This window comes from Schistocerca gregaria, chromosome 5 (assembly GCF_023897955.1).
Source record: "Schistocerca gregaria isolate iqSchGreg1 chromosome 5, iqSchGreg1.2, whole genome shotgun sequence".
Lineage (NCBI taxonomy): Eukaryota > Metazoa > Arthropoda > Insecta > Orthoptera > Acrididae > Schistocerca > Schistocerca gregaria.
Genome location: NC_064924.1, coordinates 403578633 through 403600723, shown reverse-complemented (window position 1 = coordinate 403600723; position 22091 = coordinate 403578633). Strand labels below are relative to the sequence as shown.

Here is a 22091-nt window from a genome sequence, read left to right as displayed (position 1 = left end):
ACTAAATCGTACAGAAAAGGATGTAATCGACCATACCTCCGACCACGAAGTAAGTTTTCAGTCACAAAAAGAGTTGCAATTTGATGTTCAGGACATTTCGGAGATGTTGCAGTGTATAGTAGCGTACAAACTCGCAAACTTTCAGAACTACCGTAGAATGATGTTCAGAAACATGGCAACTACTAGTAACGAGTAGTACCTCAGGGGGCCCTGAATAAGGTGCCACAGCCTCTGTGTGTATTGGTAAGAATGCAGAGAACCTGCATTAAATCAGCTGTTTAGCACCGTACATAAATAATAAGAATTTTGTAGGGCTCCATAATGTGATTTTACACCGGCAATCTACCCGCCAGGTGCGGAAATAATAATTATGATCGACGCGAATGCATCTGGCGCCGCTGTTGGTAAAGTACACGAGTTACATCGTGTTTGTATCGTTGAGCGCGTCGACGTTACTTTGTTACGCCCATTTGTTGTTTTGATTTGACATCTTTGGTTATGGAGGGCGTGTAGAATGTAGTGTTTGTTTGCGATTAAATGATTGGGTTTAAACGTTTACAAGTCGGCTTTGAAGGTTGTAGGACACATTATATGGTTTCCTGCTACTCAAAGCAGGATACTGTTTTCCTATGGATATTTTAAAAATTTCAACATTAGTGGTGTATGCTGTAGCTGGAGCTATAAGGTTTTGGTTTTTAAATTCAGATTATAGGCAAATAATTGCAGACCGTGTTGAGATATCAACGCCTCTGAACTCGTGGAAGAAAGGTAAGCTCAGATGGCCTTTAAGACTCTTGGCCCTGTGTGATTAATATTTCTGAAAAAAAAAAATACTAGTCGACATTATCACTTATACCGGTAAGTTGTGCTAGTATTTGCACTATGCTGTTTTAAACATAACGAAAAATGTGTTGTGGACAGAAAATACTGTTTTCAGAAAAGTTTTAATTGCGTAGTAAGTGAAACATAATAAAAGCTATTCCCTGGGTGTGAAGAGAGCTGTTTTTAAAATTTGCCCATAAATCAGTTTAGAGGTTACCCTGTTGACAACGTAACAGAGCGCATTTTGTATATCTTCTAATCGGTTTGATGTGGCCTGCCACTAATTTCTCACCTGGGCCAGCACTTTCGTCTCAGAGAAGCAACTGCAACCGACGCCCTCAATTATTTGTTGGATGTATTCCAATATCCGTCTTCCTATACAGTTTTTACCCTCTACAGCTCCCTCTAGTACCATAGAATTTAATCCCTGATGTCGTAACACGTGTCCTATCAACCTATCGTTCTTCTTGTCGGTGTTTTCCGTATTTTCCTTTCATCGCCAATTTGACAGAGAATCTCCTCATTACCTACGTTATCAGTCTGTCTGATTTTCAACAGTCTTCTGCAGCGCTGCATCTCCAATGCTTCGATTCTCTTCTGGTTTGTCCACAGTCCACACTTCACTACCATACAATGCTCTGCTCCAAACGTACATTCTGAGATGCTTCTTTCACAATTTAATTCGTATTTTTATACTACCAGACTTGTCTGTGCTAGGAATGCCCTTTTTGCCCATGATCTGTCTTTTATGCCATCCTTACTCCATCCATCATTCGTTATTCCGCCGCGTTGGTGGCAGAATTCCTTAACTTTGTCTACTTCGTGATCCCCAATTCTGGTAAGTTTTTTTATTTACTCTCATATATTGTGTATTCAGTACACTGTTCATTCCATTCAACACATCCTATGATTCCTCTTCACTTTCACTTAGGATATCAATGTCATCAGTGGATCTTATTGTTGATATCCTTTCATCCTAAATTTTAATCCCACTCTTGAACATTTCTTTTATTTGTGTCATTGCATCTTTGATGTACATATTGTATAGTGGGGGCAAAAGACTACATCTGTATCTTACACCATTTAATTTGAGTACTTCATTCTTGGTATTCCACCCATATTGTTCCCTCTTGGTTCTTGTACACATTGCATATTCCCATTATTCCCTGTACCTTACCCCTACTTTACCCACAGTTGTACTTTTGTAGCCCACTTCTTTGCCCAATGATTCTTCCTGAGTTGTCTCTTAAACTTCATCCTACTCTGCATCATTACTGAACACGTTGCACCATTTGACAGTGTTGAACACTTTTTCCAGTTCGACAAATCCAATAAATATGTCATGTTTTCCGTTGTCAACCCCAATTTCAGAACTGCCTTTCTGGTACCTTTATCTTTTGTAAAATCCAACTGATCATCGTGTAACAGTTCTTCAATTTACTTTTCCATTCTGTATATTACTCTTGTCAGCAGCATTGACACATGAGCTGTCAAGCTGCTTGTGCAGTAAAACTCACACTTGTCGGCTCTTGCTATCATCGGAATTGTGTGTATAATGTTATTTTGAAAGTGGTATATCGCCAGTCTCATTCAGTGTACACAGCAATGTGAATAATTGTGTTGTTGCCACTTTCCCCCAGTGATTTTTGAAATTCCGGTGGAATGTTATTTTTTCCCTTCTGCCTTGCTTGATCTTAAGTTGTCCAAAGTTCTTTTAAGTTCTGGTTCTAATACTGGATTCACTATCTCTCCTCTGTTGACTCCCGTTTCCTATTCCATCATGTCATCAGTCAAGTTCTCCCCCTGATAGAGGCCTTCTGTGTTCCCTTTCCCCCTATCTGCCCTCTCCTTTGCATTTAACAGTGGAATTCCCATTGCACTCTTAATTTTGCTACCCTTGCTTTTAATTTCACTGAAGGCTTTGACACTGATTCTTTCTGACTCGTCTCTCTAACTTCAGCCTTCTCTTGTGATTCTTGAACAGAGTATTCACTATTACCATCTGAAATTTATTGCAGAACTCAATTAGCCTTTCTCCTCTCTCGTTCCTGCAACGGAGCCCATATTCTCCTGTAACATTTTCTTCTACTCCTTTCCCTACAATTACATTCCAATTCCTCATGACTATTGGATCTTTATCCCCCTGTACACACTGAATTACCCGTTCAGTGTCCTTTTCCTCTTCACCTTCAGATTACATCATCGGCATGTATAACTGAATTGTCGTTGTTGATGTTGGTTTGCTGTCAGTTCTGATGAGATCTGAACTGTTCACAGTAATTCACTCTTTGCCCTATCTTCCTATTCACAACTCCTACTCCTATTATACCATTTTTTGCTGGTGGTTACCACACAGGACTCTCATTTGGGAGGATGATGGTTCAGACCCATGTCCGGCCATCAAGCTGTAGCTTTTCTGTGGTTTCCCTAAATCACTGCAGCAAATGCGGGGATGGTTCCTTTGAAAGGGCACAGCCTATATCCTTCCCCAGCCTGACATAATCGGAGCTTATGTTCCATCTCTTAATGACCTCAATGTCAGCAGGTAAACTCAGCCTTCCTTCTTTTACTTTTTGCTGCTGTTCCTTTTTATGGATGTATATTTGTTTCTTCTTTTTTTTGGTCAGTTGTTGTATTTACTTAGTTACCCAAAGCTTCTTCGTGATCACATTTCTTGCAGTTATATTTGTCTGTTCAACTTCTCTATTAAATAATCATTTTTGAGGTTTCTGTCCTCCAGAACTTCTTAAACGTCTAAGCTCTCCAATGTCTGTGTTGTGGATAGCACCACGTTTTGGAGATGAAAATGTCAGAAAAATGATTTACTTTTCCTGTTTTCATTTGCTATTATTTTATGGCATCATATTCTGGAGCAACTCACCATTCTGGAAGAAAAGTGTTTCATGTGATTGTAATAGGTTGGTATAGCCCACATGAAAGTGTAACAGAAATGCATGTTTCTTGAATAGAAATCATTGGAATAAAGACAATGTAGTTCTTCAGAAAACCACTTGGGTAAATTTAGAGATTTTGTATGTGAAGAAGACTGTCCATTATGCTGCCATCACCACAACCTCATGTAGTGATCATGAGAATAACACAGAGGGATGTAGATATTCAGTTTTTCCTCCTCTATTCTGCAAATGGAATAGGATAGAAAGTTGATAACATTGCTATGAAGTACTGTCAATAATTCACTGTACATTAGCATGCAGAGTATATATGTAGGTGTAACAAACATTCCAGTCTCCCACGATTATTAGATTTTCGTCTCCCTTTCTATTACTGATAAAGGAAAACGCACAGAAAAAATATTTTGAGATACGTATGTCGAAAGCTTCAATACCATAACAAAAAAATCATTTAACAAAAGCGGTTGTAGCAATGAGGTATATTTATTAGCAATTAAAGGGGATCTTTTTACCACATATGATCAGTTCTTCATATGTTTTTGTAGAACAACACTGCTTGTTGTTTCATACAAGGATATAATTACATACATAATCTGGCTTTCTCTTTACCAGTGCTCTGCAGTTCTGGCTAATATGTAGGACTGGAGCTCTTCTTCTAATTATTGCAATTTTGTGAGAACATAATTAAACTAGTCCTACATCTGCTCCCGCGTCCGGCCATCCTGATTTAGGTTTTCCATGATTTCCCTAAACCACTCCAGGCAAATGCCGAGATGGTTCCTTTAAAAGGGCACGGCCGACTTCCTTCCCCATCCTTCCCTAATCCGATGAGACCTACGACCTGGCTGTTTGGTCTCTTCCCCCAAACAATCCAATCCAATCCTAAATCTGCATAGCACTCAATGCCTCTTGCTCTGCTCTCATTACTTCCTTTTCTTTTCAGTAGTTACTCAGAATGCCTTGACACACACACACACACACACACACACACACACACACACACACACACACACACACCACACGCGCACACACACACACACACACACACACACAAAAGAGTTGTCAGTGGCACCAAATTTAATGTCCAAGCTCTTGTGGATGATGCAGGAATTGAAGTTAAGGTACCCAAGGAAAAAATATAAATGCTGAACTCCATATTCAAATTTTACTGTACAAATGAAGATATAGAAGTACGGCTTAGCTATTTTTTGACATAATTACCACCAGACATTAGATGCTTGTAATTTTATGGGATCAGCCTTAGTATTGCTGTGTCAGTGTCTGTCACCTGGGAATGGAACAGTGCAGTATGACAGTAATTTTCAGCTCTTCATCATTGTGAAAAGGCTAGTGATAGGAAATCCAAGAAAATACGGAAATCACGAAAGCAGGGTCAGGGCTGTACTGAGGATGAACAAAAAACTCCATTTGAACTCCTCCTTAACATTTATTGTGCACCGAGCTGTATGTGAGTGGCCATTGTCATGGATCAGTACTTCTACACTGAGCATTTTACATCTCATTTGTTAAGGTTCATGATATCTGTGAGAAATGGTTGCTGCAATCCATAATTGCAGAGTGGAAGTTCTCCACCTCCACAAGGTCATCATTGATAAGGGTCTGTCTTCCATGACCCTCTTTAATATGACACTTTGGCAACCTTTAGAACATTGCATACACCAGTGATCCATCATTTGTAAATCTAGAAGTAACTTTGGTTGGTTTGTGGGGGTTAAAGGGACCAGACTGCGACGGTCATCGATCCAGTAATTTTGGACTTAGCCTGGGAGGGGCTTTGGGACTCTTTCTATTCTTGTTCTGTCCCCCCTGCGGGTCCAGGGCTTAGAATAGGCCCGCAGTATTCCTGCCTGTTGTAAGAGGCTACTGCAAGGAGTCTCAAACGTTTTGGCCTGTATGTGATGGTCCCCTCTCGGGTTTGACCTCCATATTTCCATATTCGTACGAAGAGCGAGCCAATTGTGGAAGGGCGCCTTACATGGTGCATTGAGACTTTTAGCCAGCTTTCTCGTCGTCGAATTGCCGTCCCATTCGGTCTCCATCTCTTGGGCGAGGATACATTCCTGGGTGCGATTTCCACCATGCACTGTGCAGTGTTGCTTTTTCCGGAGACGACAACCATGGATTTCCTTGCACCTATCCATCACGGTAGCCAGTCCATTGAGGTGGGGCCGCCATGTACCCTGTTGGTTGTAGCCCCCTGATGACACAGGGATCGCTCTGCTAATGCCTGCGCCGTTAACTCCCCACGTATGCCAAAGAGTAGATGCCTATCTCTCTGGGGCATCGGGATTCCCTGCAATGGCGATCCTACCAGTCCTCATATGACGCCGCTACAAGAACCGTGATAACCCCCTCATTGCAGCGAATTCAAGTCGGCTGACCGATCCTTACAACTCCGCATGCCCCCTTGCCCAAGGGGGGGGCACTGCCCACCCTGTTTCCTGCACCACCTACCTCGGGAGCACCGCCCCCTCACCTATCGGGGACGTCTGTCCACGCTTCTAAGCCGGAGAAGGGTCGAACTTCTTCGGCTCCCCTTGCTCCAGCAGTGGCATAAGTGCCTACAAGCAGCTGGTCGTAGAGCTTCGCGATCCTCCTCCGTCTCCGAGACTGAATCGGTGAAGCCCTTCCAGTCAGTGAAGCCCAAGGAGCAGCGTGAAAAGTTCAAGAAGACCTCTAAGACAAAGGAACTTGTGGTGGCACCCACCCCACCGCAACCTACAAGCTCTGCGTCTGAGGGCGAAGTAGAGATTCTGGCATCCGCTAAGGACCTAGATCTCACCAGACTCTCAGACACAATGGATGTCACTCCACAGGTACTCAATCGGTGGCATCAGATGACCCAGCTGCGTAACCTGCCTCTCTGGTCCCTTCACACCTTTCTCAGCGATGGACAATGTCTTCCTTCAGGGGAACTGCAGCGGTTTTTCCACCCTCCATGGCTATCGGGGTTATTATAGGAACCGGGCAGCATATGAGAGGGTATCTAGTGGCGTCTGCATCTGTGTCCTCCACTCCCTTTACAGTGAGTCTGTCCCTCTATAGACACCTTTAGAGGCTGTCGCTGTTCAGGTGTGGATGCCTCTGGCTGTTACTGTCTGCAATCTCTCTCTTTCACTGGGTGGTGATGTCCTGCAGCGTGTCCTGGCTGCGCCGCCACCTTTTCTGTTACTGGGCGACTTCAAAGCTCATAACCCTCTGTGGGGTGTGTTATGGATCTTGGAGATGTGTTGTTTTCTAGCGGATTTGTCGATACCAAATCTAATGAGGGAGGTTTTAAATGTTTTCTTATATTTTTGTCAGAATATTTTTTGTTAATTGTAATTTGCCTTATTTTATGCTAGTTTGCTTATATGTTAGAGAGTGACACAATATTGATTAATATTAGTATATGTGACAAATAATATCAAAGAGACTGGTTACAAGTGGAAGCTTGTGTGTTGTGTGAAGTGATTTTGACGCTGGAGTCTTCTTTGACCATAGTCAGTCTGCAGTGAACACTCGATGTGTGACGGTGGAACAATGTACAAGTCCCCTTTATAATAATTTGCAAGTGACCAGCAAAAATGAGTTATTCTACTACTTTTTTATACAAACATCAAGAAGGAAGCTCATTCGGAAGAATGGTATTTGAAGCACCAAAAATGAGGTAAACGCATTGAACCAGGACATTTCTGCAGCCAACGAAACAGCATTACAGAATCATACTTTCACTAGACGACTGAAGCCAACACAAAAAAGTCAAATATCATCTTATAAACATCCACCCTAAATTGTGAAATGCTCCGTTCAGTAAGTGGGAATTCGAAAGTGCCCTAGCTGCTTGCCCTGATACAGCTCCCAGCCCAAATCGCATCCACTGTCAGATGCTCAAACACCTCTTAGTGGACTGCCTCCTAGATCTTTACAACCATATCTGGGTTGAGGGTGAGTTCCTGTTGCAGTGGCGGGAAAGCATCGTAATCCCTGTGTTGAATCATGGCAAGAACCCACTGGAGGTGGACAACTACCGCTCCATTAACCTCACCAATGTTTGCAAGTTGCTCAAACGCATGGTGAGCCAGAGGTTGAGTTGGCTACTTGAGTCTCGTGGCCTTCTGGCTCCGTCTCAGGGTGGGTTCCATAAGGGTCACTCTGCCGCCGATAATCTGGTGTGCCTGGTGTCTGCCATCATACGGCCTTTGCCCACCGTTGGCATTCGGTCGCCATATTTTTTGACATGTGGTAGGCATACGATACGACATCACATCCTCTGTACATTTCATGGTTGGGGTCTTCGGGGTCCGCTCTCAATTTTCATACAATATTTTCTGTTGCTTCGTTCCTTCCGTGTCAAAGTTGCAGCCTCCCATAGTTCCTCCCGAGTTCAGGAGAATGGGCTACCACAAGGGTGTGTCTTAAGTAAGTGCCTCTTTTGCAATTAATGGGCTCGCTGTGGCAGTGGGAATGTCTGTCTCAGCTTCTTTGTATGCTGGCGACTTCTGCCTATACTTCTGCCCCACTGGCATTGCAGCTGCTGAATGGCAGCTGCAGGGTGCTATCTGCAAGGCACAGTCTTGGGCTGTAGCGCATGGCTTCCAGTTTTCAGCTGCCAAGACCTTTATGCATTACTGCCAGCGATGCACTGTTCACCCTGAGCCACAGCTTTATCATGATGGCGAACCTCTTGCTGTGGTGGAGACGCGTTGGTTTTTGGGATTGGTTTTTGATACCCGGTTGCCTTAGCTCCCTCATATTCGGCAGCTTAAACAGATGTGCTGGCAACATCTTAACGCTCTTTGTTGCTTGAATCACATGAACTGGGGTGCCGTTCGGTCTACCCTTCTACGGCTGTACCAGCCGTTAATTCTGTCCCATCTAGATTATGGGAGCCTGGCGTACAGTTTGGCATCACCTTCCACATTACAGTTGCTAGACCCCATCCTTCACTCATAGTGGGATCTGACTCACCACTGGAGCTTTACGGACAAGCCCTGTCAACAGCATGCTTGTGGAGGCAGGTGTCCCTCCATTGCGGTTCCAGCACCAATGATTACTGGCCGCTTATGCTACACTTGTTTGTACCTTGTCCGGGCACCCCAATTATCATCTCCTGTCCCCTCAGTTGGTCATCCATCTTCCAGAACGGCGGCCCCAGTCAGGATGCACAATCGCAGTTTGCGTCAGAGCTCTTCTCTCTGGGCTTGAGGTTTTCCGTCTTACACCTCTTTTCCGGGACCCTCTGCGTATACCCCCATGGTGCATGAGCCTCGCCCATGCCTTCAGCTCGATTTGGCACAAGGCCCGAAGGACTCAGTTCCTCCTGAGGCACTCCGCTGCCAATTTCTTTCAATCCTTGCCGTGTTTCAAGGCTCTGACGTTGTCTGTACTGACGGTTCGATGGATGCTGGTCGTGTCGGTTATGCTCTTACCCTAGGGGATCATTATGAACGACACTCATTGCCAGCTGGCTGCAGTGTTTTCACTGCTGAGCTGGTCGCCATCTCTCACACCCTAGAGTATATCCACTCCTGCTCAGGTGGGTCCTTCGTTGTCTGCAGTGACTCCCAGAGCAGTTTACAAGCTAACGACCAGTGTTTCCCTTGTTCTCATCTGGTGATGGCTGTCCAGGAGTCCCTCCATACTCTTGCCCGTTGCAGCCGTTCTGTGGTCTTTGCATGGACCCCGGGTAATGTTGGCATCCCGGGAAATGAACATGTTGACACGCTGGCCAAACAGGCTGCGGGAGCACCAGCCTTGGAGATTGGCCTTTCAGAGAGTGACCTCAGGGCAGTTTTGCGACAGAAGGTACTTCGCACCTGGGGTGAAGAATGACGCACCCTTCCTTCACACAACAAACTTCGGGCCATCAAGGAGGCTACTGGTGCATGGCGCTCCTCCTTGCGGATCTCTCGCAAGGACTCTGTTGTCCTGTGCTGGTTGCGCATTGGCCACACCTGGATAACACACAGCTATTTATTGCGCTGCGAGGGCCCGACTTTGTCGCTGCAGGTCAGCTTTGACGGTGGTCCACATCTTATTGGACTGCCCACTTTTAACTCTGCTCAGGCACACATTTGTGCTGCCTAATACGCTTCCTGAACTTTCATCAGATGACGTTGCGATGGCAAATTTAGTTTTGAGTTTTATTCGTGCAGGGGGTTTTTATCACTTGATCTAAGTGTTTGTCCTTTTTTTGTGTTGAGTCTGGCCTTTGGCCTATGATTTTAGACTGGGGTTTTTAGTGAGTTTCTTGGTGGTTGGCTTTTCCTTTTTTGTTTCTATGGTCGGCCAACCACTGTCACACTCGGTGTGATTTTAATTCCTTTTTTCTGGTCTCAGTTTGTGGCTTTCTTGTCCTGTGTCATCTCTTGTCATCACCATTGTTTCCTCTTATTCTTTGTGGGTGCTTAAAGTTCGCGGAAAAAGGGGCCAATGGCTGTAGTTGTCTGGTCCCTTCAATCCCACAAACCAACCAACCAATATTTATTCTTGTTCTGTATTAATGAACTGGCAGACAATATTAATAGTAATTCAGACTTTGTCAAGATGTTTGAGTTATTTATAACCAAGTGAAAAGAAAAGAAGAAAAACTGCACAAATTTTCAGTTAGACATTGATAAGGTTTCAAAGTAGTGCAGTGTTTGGCACCTTGCTTTAAATTTACAGAAATATAAAATGTGCTTTTCACAAAACACAGAAAAGTAGTATCTGATGGCTACAATATTAATGAGGCACAACTGGAATCAGTCAAATCTGGGTGAATTATGTGGCAAGGTGAACCCTTACAGGGTTCAAAGCACTGTCATGTGTATAAAAAGGAATATTCCTTACAAGTCATCGACTTTGACCAGTGAGTAGGAGATGTGCAACCAACTGTGTAAACAATATGAAAACTATAATGTGATATCAGAGTTGATTTCTTTCAAATTGCCTAAGCTATCAGTCTGCACCACAACCGGGACTTTTTTTTTTTTTTTTTTAAACTTTCACACTCATTGGCTTCGCCAACTAACAACAAAGCTGCGAATATACACACCAAAATGTAACATCGCAGCAGCCATTAACATTATGTCACTGTTCAAAGACAACAGCTTCTAGCAGATATTCCTCTTGACCCCTGTCATGTTTACTCTCTAGAAGCAAGGGAAACAGGAGTAGTGTACACTCCAGTATTAGAAGTGGAGCAGTGTCGCACACTACGCATGTGTATGTGTGACTGAATGAAGTGATTATTTAGAATAAGAGCAGAAACACTGCTGTACATCTCACCTTGGCTGCTTACAATGTGTTATGCATTAGTGACAATATCAGTGGAATTACCTTCCTTGCCTCCCCCCATGAACCATGGACCTTGCCGTTGGTGGGGAGGCTTGCGTGCCTCAGCGATACAGATGGCCGTACCGTAGGTGCAACCACAACGGAGGGGTATCTGTTGAGAGGCCAGACAAACGTGTGGTTCCTGAAGAGGGGCAGCAGCCTTTTCAGTAGTTGCAGGGGCAACAGTCTGGATGATTGACTGATCTGGCCTTGCAACATTAACCAAAACGGCCTTGCTGTGCTGGTACTGCGAACGGCTGAAAGCAAGGGGAAACTACAGCCGTAATTTTTCCCGAGGACATGCAGCTTTACTGTATGATTAAATGATGATGGCATCCTCTTGGGTAAAATATTCCGGAGGTAAAATAGTCCCCCATTCGGATCTCCGGGCGGGGACTACTCAGGAGGATGTCGTTATCAGGAGAAAGAAAACTGGCATTCTACGGATCGGAGCGTGGAATGTCAGATCCCTTAATAGGGCAGGTAGGTTAGAAAATTTAAAAAGGGAAATGGATAGGTTAAAGTTAGATATAGTGGGAATTAGTGAGGTTCGGTGGCAGGAGGAACAAGACTTCTGGTCAGGTGACTACAGGGTTATAAACACAAAATCAAATAGGGGTAATGCAGGAGTAGGTTTAATAATGAATAGGAAAATAGGAATGCGGGTAAGCTACTACAAACAGCATAGTGAACGCATTATGTGGCCAAGATAGATACGAAGCCCACACCTACTACAGTAGTACAAGTTTATATGCCAACTAGCTCTGCAGATGATGAAGAAATTGAAGAAATGTATGATGAAATAAAAGAAATTATTCAGATAGTGAAGGGAGACGAAAATTTAATAGTAATGGGTGACTGGAATTCGAGTGTAGGAAAAGGGAGAGAAGGAAACATAGTAGGTGAATATGGATTGGGGCTAAGAAATGAAAGAGGAAGCCGCCTAGTAGAATTTTGCACAGAGCACAACTTAATCATAGCTAACACTTGGTTTAAGAATCATGAAAGAAGGTTGTATACGTGGAAGAACCCTGGAGATACTAAAAGGTATCAGATAGATTATATAATGGTAAGACAGAGATTTAAGAACCAGGTTTTAAGTTGTAAGACATTTCCAGGGGCAGATGTGGACTCTGACCACAATCTATTGGTTATGACCTGTAGATTAAAACTGAAGAAACTGCAAAAATGTGCTAAATTAAGGAGATGGGACCTGGATAAACTGAAAGAACCAGAGGTTGTACAGAGTTTCAGAGAGAGCATAAGGGATCAATTGACAGGAATAGGGGAAAGAAATACAGTAGAAGAAGAATGGGTAGCTCTGAGGGATGTAGTAGTGAAGGCAGCAGAGGATAAAGTAGGTACAAAGACGAGGGCTGCTAGAAATCCTTGGGTAACAGAAGAAATATTGAATTTAATTGATGAAAGGAGAAAATATAAAAATGCATTAAATGAAGCAGGCAAAAAGGAATACAAACGTCTCAAAAATGAGATCGACAGGAAGTGCAAAATGGCTAAACAGGGATGGCTAGAGGACAAATGTAAGGATGTAGAAGCTTATCTCACTAGGGGTAAGATAGATACTGCCTACAGGAAAATTAAAGAGACCTTTGGAGAGAAGAGAACCACGTGTATGAATATCAAGAGCTCAGATGGCAGCCCAGTTCTAAGCAAAGAAGGGAAGGCAGAAAGGTGGAAGGAGTATATAGAAGGCTTATACAAGGGCGATGTACTTGAGGACAATATTATGGAAATAGAAGAGGATGTAGATGAAGACGAAATGGGAGATACGATACTGCGTGAAGAGTTTGACAGAGCACTGAAAGACCTGAGTCGAAACAAGGCCCCCGGAGTAGACAACATTCCATTAGAACTACTGACGGCCTTGGGAGAGCCAGTCATGACAAAACTCTACCAGCTGGTGAGCAAGATGTATGAGACAGGCGAAATACCCTCAGACTTCAAGAAGAATATAATAATTCCAATCCCAAAGAAAGCAGGTGCCGACAGATGTGAAAATTACCGAACTATCAGTTTAATAAGCCACGGCTGCAAAATACTAACGCGAATTCTTTACAGACGAATGGAAAAACTGGTAGATGCAGACCTCGGGGAGGATCAGTTTGGATTCCGTCGAAATGTTGGAACACGTGAGGCAATACTGACCTTACGACTTATCTTAGAAGAAAGATTAAGAAAAGGCAAACCTACGTTTCTAGCATTTGTAGACTTAGAGAAAGCTTTTGACAATGTTGACTGGAATACTCTTTTTCAAATTCTAAAGGTGGCAGGGGTAAAATACAGGGAGCGAAAGGCTATTTATAATTTGTACAGAAACCAGATGGCAGTAATAAGAGTCGAGGGGCATGAAAGGGAAGCAGTGGTTGGGAAAGGAGTGAGACAGGGTTGTAGCCTCTCCCCGATGTTATTCAATCTGTATATTGAGCAAGCAGTAAAGGAAACAAAAGAAAAATTTGGAGTAGGTATTAAAATTCATGGAGACGAAGTAAAAACTTTGAGGTTCGCCGATGACATTGTAATTCTGTCAGAGACGGCAAAGGACTTGGAAGAGCAGTTGAACGGAATGGACAGTGTCTTGAAAGGAGGATATAAGATGAACATTAACAAAAGCAAAACGAGGATAATGGAATGTAGTCAAATTAAATCGGGGGATGCTGAGGGAATTAGATTAGGAAATGAGACACTTAAAGTAGTAAAGGAGTTTTGCTATTTAGGAAGTAAAATAACTGATGATGGTCGAAGTAGAGAGGATATAAAATGTAGACTGGCAATGGGAAGGAAAGCGTTTCTGAAGAAGAGAAATTTGTTAACATCGAATATAGATTTATGTATCAGGAAGTCGTTTCTGAAAGTATTTGTTTGGAGTGTAGCCATGTATGGAAGTGAAACATGGACGATAACTAGTTTGGACAAGAAGAGAATAGAAGCATTCGAAATGTGGTGCTACAGAAGAATACTGAAGATAAGGTGGATAGATCACGTAACTAATGAGGAGGTATTGAATAGGATTGGGGAGAAGAGAAGTTTGTGGCACAACTTGACTAGAAGAAGGGATCGGTTGGTAGGACATGTTTTGAGGCATCAAGGGATCACAAATTTAGCATTGGAGGGCAGCGTGGAGGGTAAAAATCGTAGAGGGAGACCGAGAGATGAGTACACTAAGCAGATTCAGAAGGAAGTAGGTTGCAGTAGGTACTGGGAGATGAAGCAGCTTGCACAGGATAGAGTAGCATGGAGAGCTGCATCAAACCAGTCTCAGGACTGAAGACAACAACAACAACATACCTTCCTTGGTGATGCCACCATTTTTTACAGCTATGTGTGCTGTTCCAGTCACAGGTGACAATGCTGACTCCTTGTTCAAGTCTGTGCTAACCAATTTTATTATATTTTCAGTTTCCTCGTCCATCAAAGTATACCTCCTCCAGTTGTCATCACATCCTTTTTTGGAATGATCAGCACATCTAGTTACATACTGTCACAACGGTAAATTTTAATGTTACAGTGACACTAGAAAACTGACCAAGTGATCTGATGTTTCGCATTTATTTCTAATAACACTCGGTGATTCCCAGTACCTGTTTCAAATTATTTCTGGTGGAAAGGTCTAGAAGGAGGGCCATTCACTCTTATGAGGCTAACCGGAAAGCTGGTTGAATCTAAAAGCAACAGAATTGACACTGAAGCCTCCAAAGTACGAGGGTAAATCAGTTATTATCCGCAAAGTAGTTGTAAAATTTTATTGCAAGCAAATAGGAAGCTTACAAGAACGTCATTTTTTGACATAGTCTCCTTGTGTTTCAACACGCTTGGTCCATCATTGTACAAGCTTCCTGATGCTCTCATAAAAGAAGGTTCTCAGTTGAGCTGCAAGCCAGGAATGCACCATTTCTTTCACTGCTTCGTCTGCTAGAAATTGATGGCACCTTAATGCCTGTTTGAGTGGACCAAACAAGTGATAGTCAGAAAGGGCAAGATCAGGACTGCATGGAGGATGGTCCAGTACTTCAGATCTGAGTTTCTGGAGCGTTTCAGAAGTGTGGGCAGCAGTATGTAGACAGGCATTGTGCAATAACTCAACACCTTATGACAGCAATCCTGAGCGTTTGATTCGAATTGTAGGCTTTAGCGTGGCAGTAAGCATCTCACTGTAATGTACACTGTTTATTGTTGTGCCCCTTTCCCCATAGTGTTCCAGTACTGGAGCTTGTGCGTCCCAAAAAACCATAAGCATTTGTTTTCCTGTGGACAGTTGGGTCTTGAACTTTTTCTTGCTCGGTGAATTTGGATGTTTCCATTCCATACTACGCCTTTTACTCTCTGGCTTGTAATGATGTATCCATGTTTTGTCACCAGTAATGATCCTGTGTAAGAAATTGTCCTCTTTGTTACCATAGAGATCCAAATGTTTTTTGCAGATGTCCAAGCGTATTTGTTTATGCAGCTGTGTGAGTTGTTTCGGGACCCATCTTGCACAAACCCAGGTCTGTTGCGGATGATTTTGTAGGCAGAACTGTGATTAATTTGCAGGTGATGCGCTACTTTGTCAATAGTTCATCATCTGTCTAAGAGAATCATTTCACATGATTGCTCAATTTGTGGCGCTGAACGATCATCCAGCTTCTTCATCGTGCGTAATACTTGTGCGACTATTTCGGAATTTTTCAATCCATTCATAGACACTCCGTTGTAGCAAAACACTGTTCCTGTATTGTGCCGAAAGTCTTTGATGAATTTCAGCCCCTGATATGCCTTCTGACTACAAAAAACGTATCACTGAAAGTTGCTCTTCTTTGGCGCAAATAGACAGCGGAACAGCCATGGTTAACAGCACGGCAGCGATACTGAAATTAACCTAGCAACTTGAAAATTGCAAAGATGTAACAACAAATAAACAAAGCGTGTGTCTTCAATGTAAAACGACAGTACTACCAAAATAAACAAAAATATAACTAAATTGCAGATAATTATTGACTTAACCTCATAGCATTTTGTCAAAAGCATTGTGGCAGGCTCTTAGGTGACATACAACAATGGTTTACTGGCAGCAAAAATCTCGGCCATTATTATTTTTGGGTTAGAGGACAATGCACAAATCCCTTCTTTTAGTTAGGTTGTGCCATAAATCTATCTCCTCCTCAATTCATTTCGGTACTTCTTCATTGGTTATTTGTTCTACCATTCTAATTTTCAACACTCTCCTCTATAGCACTACATCTGAAAAGCTTCTGTTATCATCTTGTTTGCGCTATTTATTGTCCAGATTTCATTTACGTCCAAGACTACGCTACACTCAAGACAAATGCCTGAGAGAAACATTTAAGTTTATATTTGTTGTTTACAAATTCCTCTTTTCAGTCTGCATTTTGTATCCTCTCTAATTTGGCCATCAGGTTATTTTACTTCCAAATGGGTAAACTCATTTACTACTTTTAGCGTCTCATTTTTAATGTTTTTTTCAGAATCCACGTTAACTTTCTATTTTTCCTTCTCTTCGTTTCTCTACTATTGAATTACAATCTTCCATTACAGTATAGTTTCTCTCTCATTTAATTATCTCAATAATGTCTTCTATCTCATCATACATTCTCTCAATCTCTTTGTCATATGCAGAGCTAGTACACATATAAATCTGATAAACTTGTACAACTGGGGTTGGTGTTGGCTTCATATTGTTCATGCCTGTGGTAATGCATTTTTTATGCTGTTCATAGTAGCTTGCCTGCATCCCTGTTTTCTTATTCCTTATTAGATGTAATCCTGCATCACCCTTACTGCTTGATTTTGTGTTTGCCAGAAGTCCTGTCCTTCTTGCCTCTGCACATCACCGATTTCCAGTACATCTAATTTCAGAATATCCATTTCCTGGGTTAAAGTATCTAACACACCACACCCTGGCCTGTAGAATGTCAGTTTTTTCTCTGATGATAACATCCTCCTAATTATTTCTTACTCAGAGATTCAAATTGGAGGTAATTTTACTGCCACAATATTTTACCAAAGGGAATGCCATCATCATTAACCCCCATAGCAGAGATAAATGCCCTTGGAGAAAATAACAGAGCCTATAATTTCCACTTTCTTCCACTCATTCCCAGTACCAACACAGCAAAGCCATGTTATCTAATATTATGGGGGTCGTATCAGTTAATCATCTTGGCAGTTAACCATAAAACTGATGAAACTGGTGCTACCCCTCTTCAATGATTTTCATGGATGTGAAGTGGAATGACCACATAGGTTCATTCACAGTTAAAGCAGGTGACAGACTTTGAATCATTGGCAGGATACTGGGAAAGTGGAGTCAATCTACAAAGTACACTGCCTACAAAACACTTAGGCATTCTATCTTAGGATATTAATCAAATGTGTCGGACTCACACCGGGTAGGATAATGGGGAACATTGAATGTATTCAAAAAGGGCAACTGAAATGGTGACAGATTTGTTTGATTCAAGAATGAGTGTCACAAAAAGCTGAAAAACCTTAATTAAAAGATGCTTGAAGATAGACTTAATTATCTGTGACTGCAGGACTCCAGCGGGTCTGATTGAAACCCAGGTACTGAGCATGCATAACAACAATATTTACAGCATCTAGAGAAGTTGCTAGACGCGTTGAAGATCTCTTGCGCACATCGTTTGGTGATGATTGTGTGTTCAGCCGCCTCTTTCGTCATGCTTGGCCTCCTAGGTCCCCAGACCTCAGTCCGTGCGATTATTGGCTTTGGGGTTACCTGAAGTCACAAGTGTATCGTGATCGACCGACATCTTTAGGGATGCTGAAAGACATCATCCGACACCAATGCCTCACCATAACTCCGGACATGCTTTACAGTGATGTTCAAAACATTATTCCTCGACTACAGCTATTGTTGAGGAATGATGGTGGACATATTGAGCATTTCCTGTAAATATCATCATCTTTGCTTTGTCTTACTTTGTTATGCTAATTATTGCAATTCTGATTAGATGAAGTGCCATCTGTCAGACATTTTTGAACTTGTATTTTTTTGGTTCTAATAAAACCACATGTCATTCCAAGCATGTGTGTCAATTTTTACCCCTCTATCTACATTATTCCGTGATTTATTCAGTTTTCAAATTTATACTGTCTTTCTGAGGACCCAGCATATGCTTTGGTATTTTTAATAAGAAAGCCCACAAATTTATGGGTCCTAGGAATGGAAGATAGTGTGATGAAACCTAGTATAAGATATATTGAGCAAAAATATGATATGGTTAGATGTTAACGAAGGAAAATAAAATATATTTCTAGTCCTGATGAATAGGAATTTGTGTGCTTGACGTAATTCCTGAATAATGTTGGTCCCACATAGTTTGAGAATAAAGACTCAATGGCATTAGCTACAGTTGTTTTATAAGGTAATATGGTTATTGTTTCTTAAATGCCCTCAATGCAGTCAAGTCACAGGAACCTCCTTCCTAGTCACCATGACCAACTATATCCTCACCCACAATTACTTCTCCTTCAAAGGCATTACCTGCAAACAAATCTGGGGTACGGCTGTGGGCATCCTCACGGCACCATCCTATGCCAGCCTGTTCATGGGCTGTCTAGAGGAATCCATCATACAACCCAGAATCCTAAACCCCTCACCTGGTTCAGATTCATTGATGACATGTTTGCTATCTGCACCAAAGCTGAGAGCACACTATCCACATTCTTCCAGAACCACAACATCTTCTCCCCCATTTGCTTCACCTGGTCCTAAGAAACCCAACAAGCCACCTTCCTAGATGCTGACGTCCACCTCAAAGATGGCTACATCAGTACCTCCGTCCATATCAAACATACTAACCACCAGCAATACTTACACTTCGACAGCTGCCACCCATTCCATATCAAAAAGTCCCTTCCATACAGCCTAGCCACCTGTGGTCATCACATCTGCAGTGATGAGCAGTCCCTCTTGAAATATACCGAGGGTCTCACTCAAACCTTCATTGACTGTAATTATCCTCCCAACCCTGCACAAAAACATCTCCCATGCCTTATCTTTCCAGTCTCCCACCACCTCCCAAAGTCTCCCAAAGCATTCCCCTTGTAACTCAGTACCATCCAGGACTGAAGCAACTGAATTACATTCTCTGCCAGGGTTTAGATTACCTCTTGTGTTGCCCTGAAATGAGAAATGTCGTGCCTACTATCCTTCCCCCCCACCCCCACTGTGGTATTATGCCGTCCACTGAACCTACACAATGTACTCGTCCATCCTTACATAAACCCTGCCCCCAGTCTCTTACCTCATGGCTCTTACACCTGTAATAGGCCTAGATGCAAGACCTGTCCCACACATCCTCCCACCACCATCTACTCCAGTCCGGTCACTATCGTCATCTGTCCCATCATAGGCAGGTCTACCTGTGAGACCAGTCATGTGATCTAAAAGCTAAGCTGTAACCACTGTGCTGCATTATATGTAGGCATGACAACCAACACACTATCTGCCTGCATGAATGGCCACTGACAAACTGTGACCAAGAAACAAGTGGACCACCCTGTTGCTGAACATGCTGCCATGCTTCACAGCCTGTGCCATACGGGTCCTGCCCACCAACACCAGCTTTTCTGAATTGCAAAACTGGGAACTTCCCCTGCAATATATCCTATATTTCTGTAATCCTCCTGGCCTCAACATTCGTTACCCATCCAGCCCGTTCCGTGTTCCCATTCCAGCACTACACAGCTGTCATTCTACCATCACACCCAGTCATCTCATTTCTCTCCTTTTCTGCTACTACCCCCCCCCCCCCTCCCCTCAATCTCACCCCTGCCCTCCGTCTAACCTGCAGCACTTCACTGTCCGCCACCCCCGCCATACTGTCCCTCCCCCTCCGCACCCCAGCCTCCTCCTTACCCTCCACCCAGTCGCCACACCCATCAGGCACTGGTGCTGCTGCTCACAATGTGGTTTCAGTTGCCTGAGACTGCAATTGTGTGTGTGTGTGTGTGTGTGTGTGTGTGTGTGTGTGTGTGTGTGTGAGCGCATGCTTGCCTGTATCTATTGAATTGTGTGTGTGTGTGTGTGTGTGTGTGTGTGTGTGTGTGTGTGTGTGTGTGTGTGTGTGAGCGCGCGTGCTTGCCTGTATCTATTGTTGAAGAAAGGCCTTAATGGCCAAAAGCTTTTAATTGTGAGAGTCTCTTTTTTGTGTGACTTGGCATCTCTGCTATATGGAGAGTAGCAACTTTCCTTTTCATAATATTGTTACATTCCATCCTGGATTTTCAAATGTTTGAATTATTTGTTTCTTATTTTAGTTACAGAGGGTGTTTTCCTGTACAATGAAGGCACAGACCCATATTCTGGTGACGTGTTCCATGACACGCCAGTTGGATTGTTGATATACAGCTGGGTATTTAGCTTTGCGTCATCATGGTTGAACATAATTTTTGTTGCATGTGACCTCTTGACAGCATATTTCTTGAATAAAGCAGCACATGTTTTCATGTTGGAGTTGGTGAGTTGCTTTAATGTATTTTGTGATATCATTATTATTTTATTCTCTTGTACTGCCATAGTAATATCTGGTCAGTGTAAACAACCTTCTCTTAAAACAGCTTTTGTGCATGGTTGCAGAACACACACACAGAATTACTAGCTTTCGCAACCGATGGTTGCTTCGTCAGGAAGGAGAGGGAAAGACGAAAGGATGTGGGTTTTAAGGGAGATGGTATGGAGGCATTCCAATCCCGGGAGCGGAAAGACTTCCCTTAGGGGAAAAAAAGGACAGGTGTACACACTCGCGCGCCCACACACACACACACACACACACACACACACACACACACACGCACACACACGCACATACACATACACATACACAGATGGATATGTATGTGTATGTGTGTGTGTGTGTGTGGGGGGGGGGGGGGGGGGGGCGCGCGCGAGTGTACACCTGTCCTTTTTTTCCCCTAAGGGAAGTCTTTCCGCTCCCGGGATTGGAATGACTCCTTACCCTCTCCCTTAAAACCCACATCCTTTTGTCTTTCACTCTCCTTCCTGAAGAAGCAACCATCAGTTGCGAAAGCTAGTAATTCTGTGTCTGTGTTTGTGTGTTTTGTTCATTGTGCCTGTCTGCCGGCGCTTTCCCGCTTGGTAAGTCTTGGAATCTTCGTTTTTAATATATTTTTCCCATGTGGAAGTTTCTTTCTATTTTATTTACATCATATATATATATATATATATATATATATATATATATATATATATATATAATCTGTGTGTGTGTGACACCCTTTCTCTTCACTCTTTCTCCCTGCAGGTACACTAGTATGTGTTCCATTGCCTGGATGTGCTCTTACATGTTTATACCTTTATAAAGCATTCTGCATAGAGTAATTCATCATCATCCACATCTTCCTGTGCTTGACTTAACAGCTAATAAAATAATACTTATGTAGTTAATTGATCAAAATGAAAATTAGATATTCAGTTTGTTGGCTGCAGAAATAAAATAGAGATGCAAGAAAGTTAAATGGAAATAAGTGAACAATGGTTTAGTGTATTTGGTAACATTTTTGTGTACTTGTATTGGACTCCCTACCACTGTAGCACAACAAACCAGAAAGAAGAGGATGTGGTTCGGAGAAATCTTTAATGTGCTACTGAAACTGTATATTTTCAAATATGCAAGTGGAAATATAAAATCTGCCAAATACAGCATTGATAGCATTAGAAACTGTTAAAACAAAATCACTCTGTAAAATGTGCTGCTGTTAGAAAATCAGAGCACAGGACACGTGATGATGTTAACCAGTCACAACACAAAATCAGTGCGCAATACAAATGATATAATCAGCCAATCACATCACCACATTTTTAGTGTGTAAACCCACAAACAACAACAAAAAATATTAAGCATGAAACAGGAGTAAAACAGATGTTCCAAAGTAATGTACAAAATGTACAGGATCAAACAAAGTGATCCTATTATGTACCTTGAACAGCAAACAAAGTGAAGGCATCAGTTTCCTCTAAAGGCACAGAATTGT

At 42.6% G+C, this 22091-nt stretch overlaps 1 protein-coding gene across 2 annotated transcripts in view; it reads left to right on the top strand.

The window, feature by feature from the left end:
• Positions 1 to 267: 267 nt before the first annotated feature.
• LOC126273471 (phosphatidylinositol glycan anchor biosynthesis class U protein) overlaps positions 268 to 22091 on the top strand; it is an 86935-nt gene continuing 65111 nt past the window's right edge. The window contains exons 1-2 of one of the 2 annotated variants that reach the window (XM_049977035.1): positions 268 to 768; positions 20358 to 20557. In XM_049977035.1, coding sequence (XP_049832992.1) covers positions 630 to 768; positions 20358 to 20557 — 339 coding nt within the window. In that variant the 5' untranslated portion in view covers positions 268 to 629. The remainder of the gene's footprint in view (positions 769 to 20357; positions 20558 to 22091) is intronic. The other variant, XM_049977036.1, reaches the window with a different exon arrangement.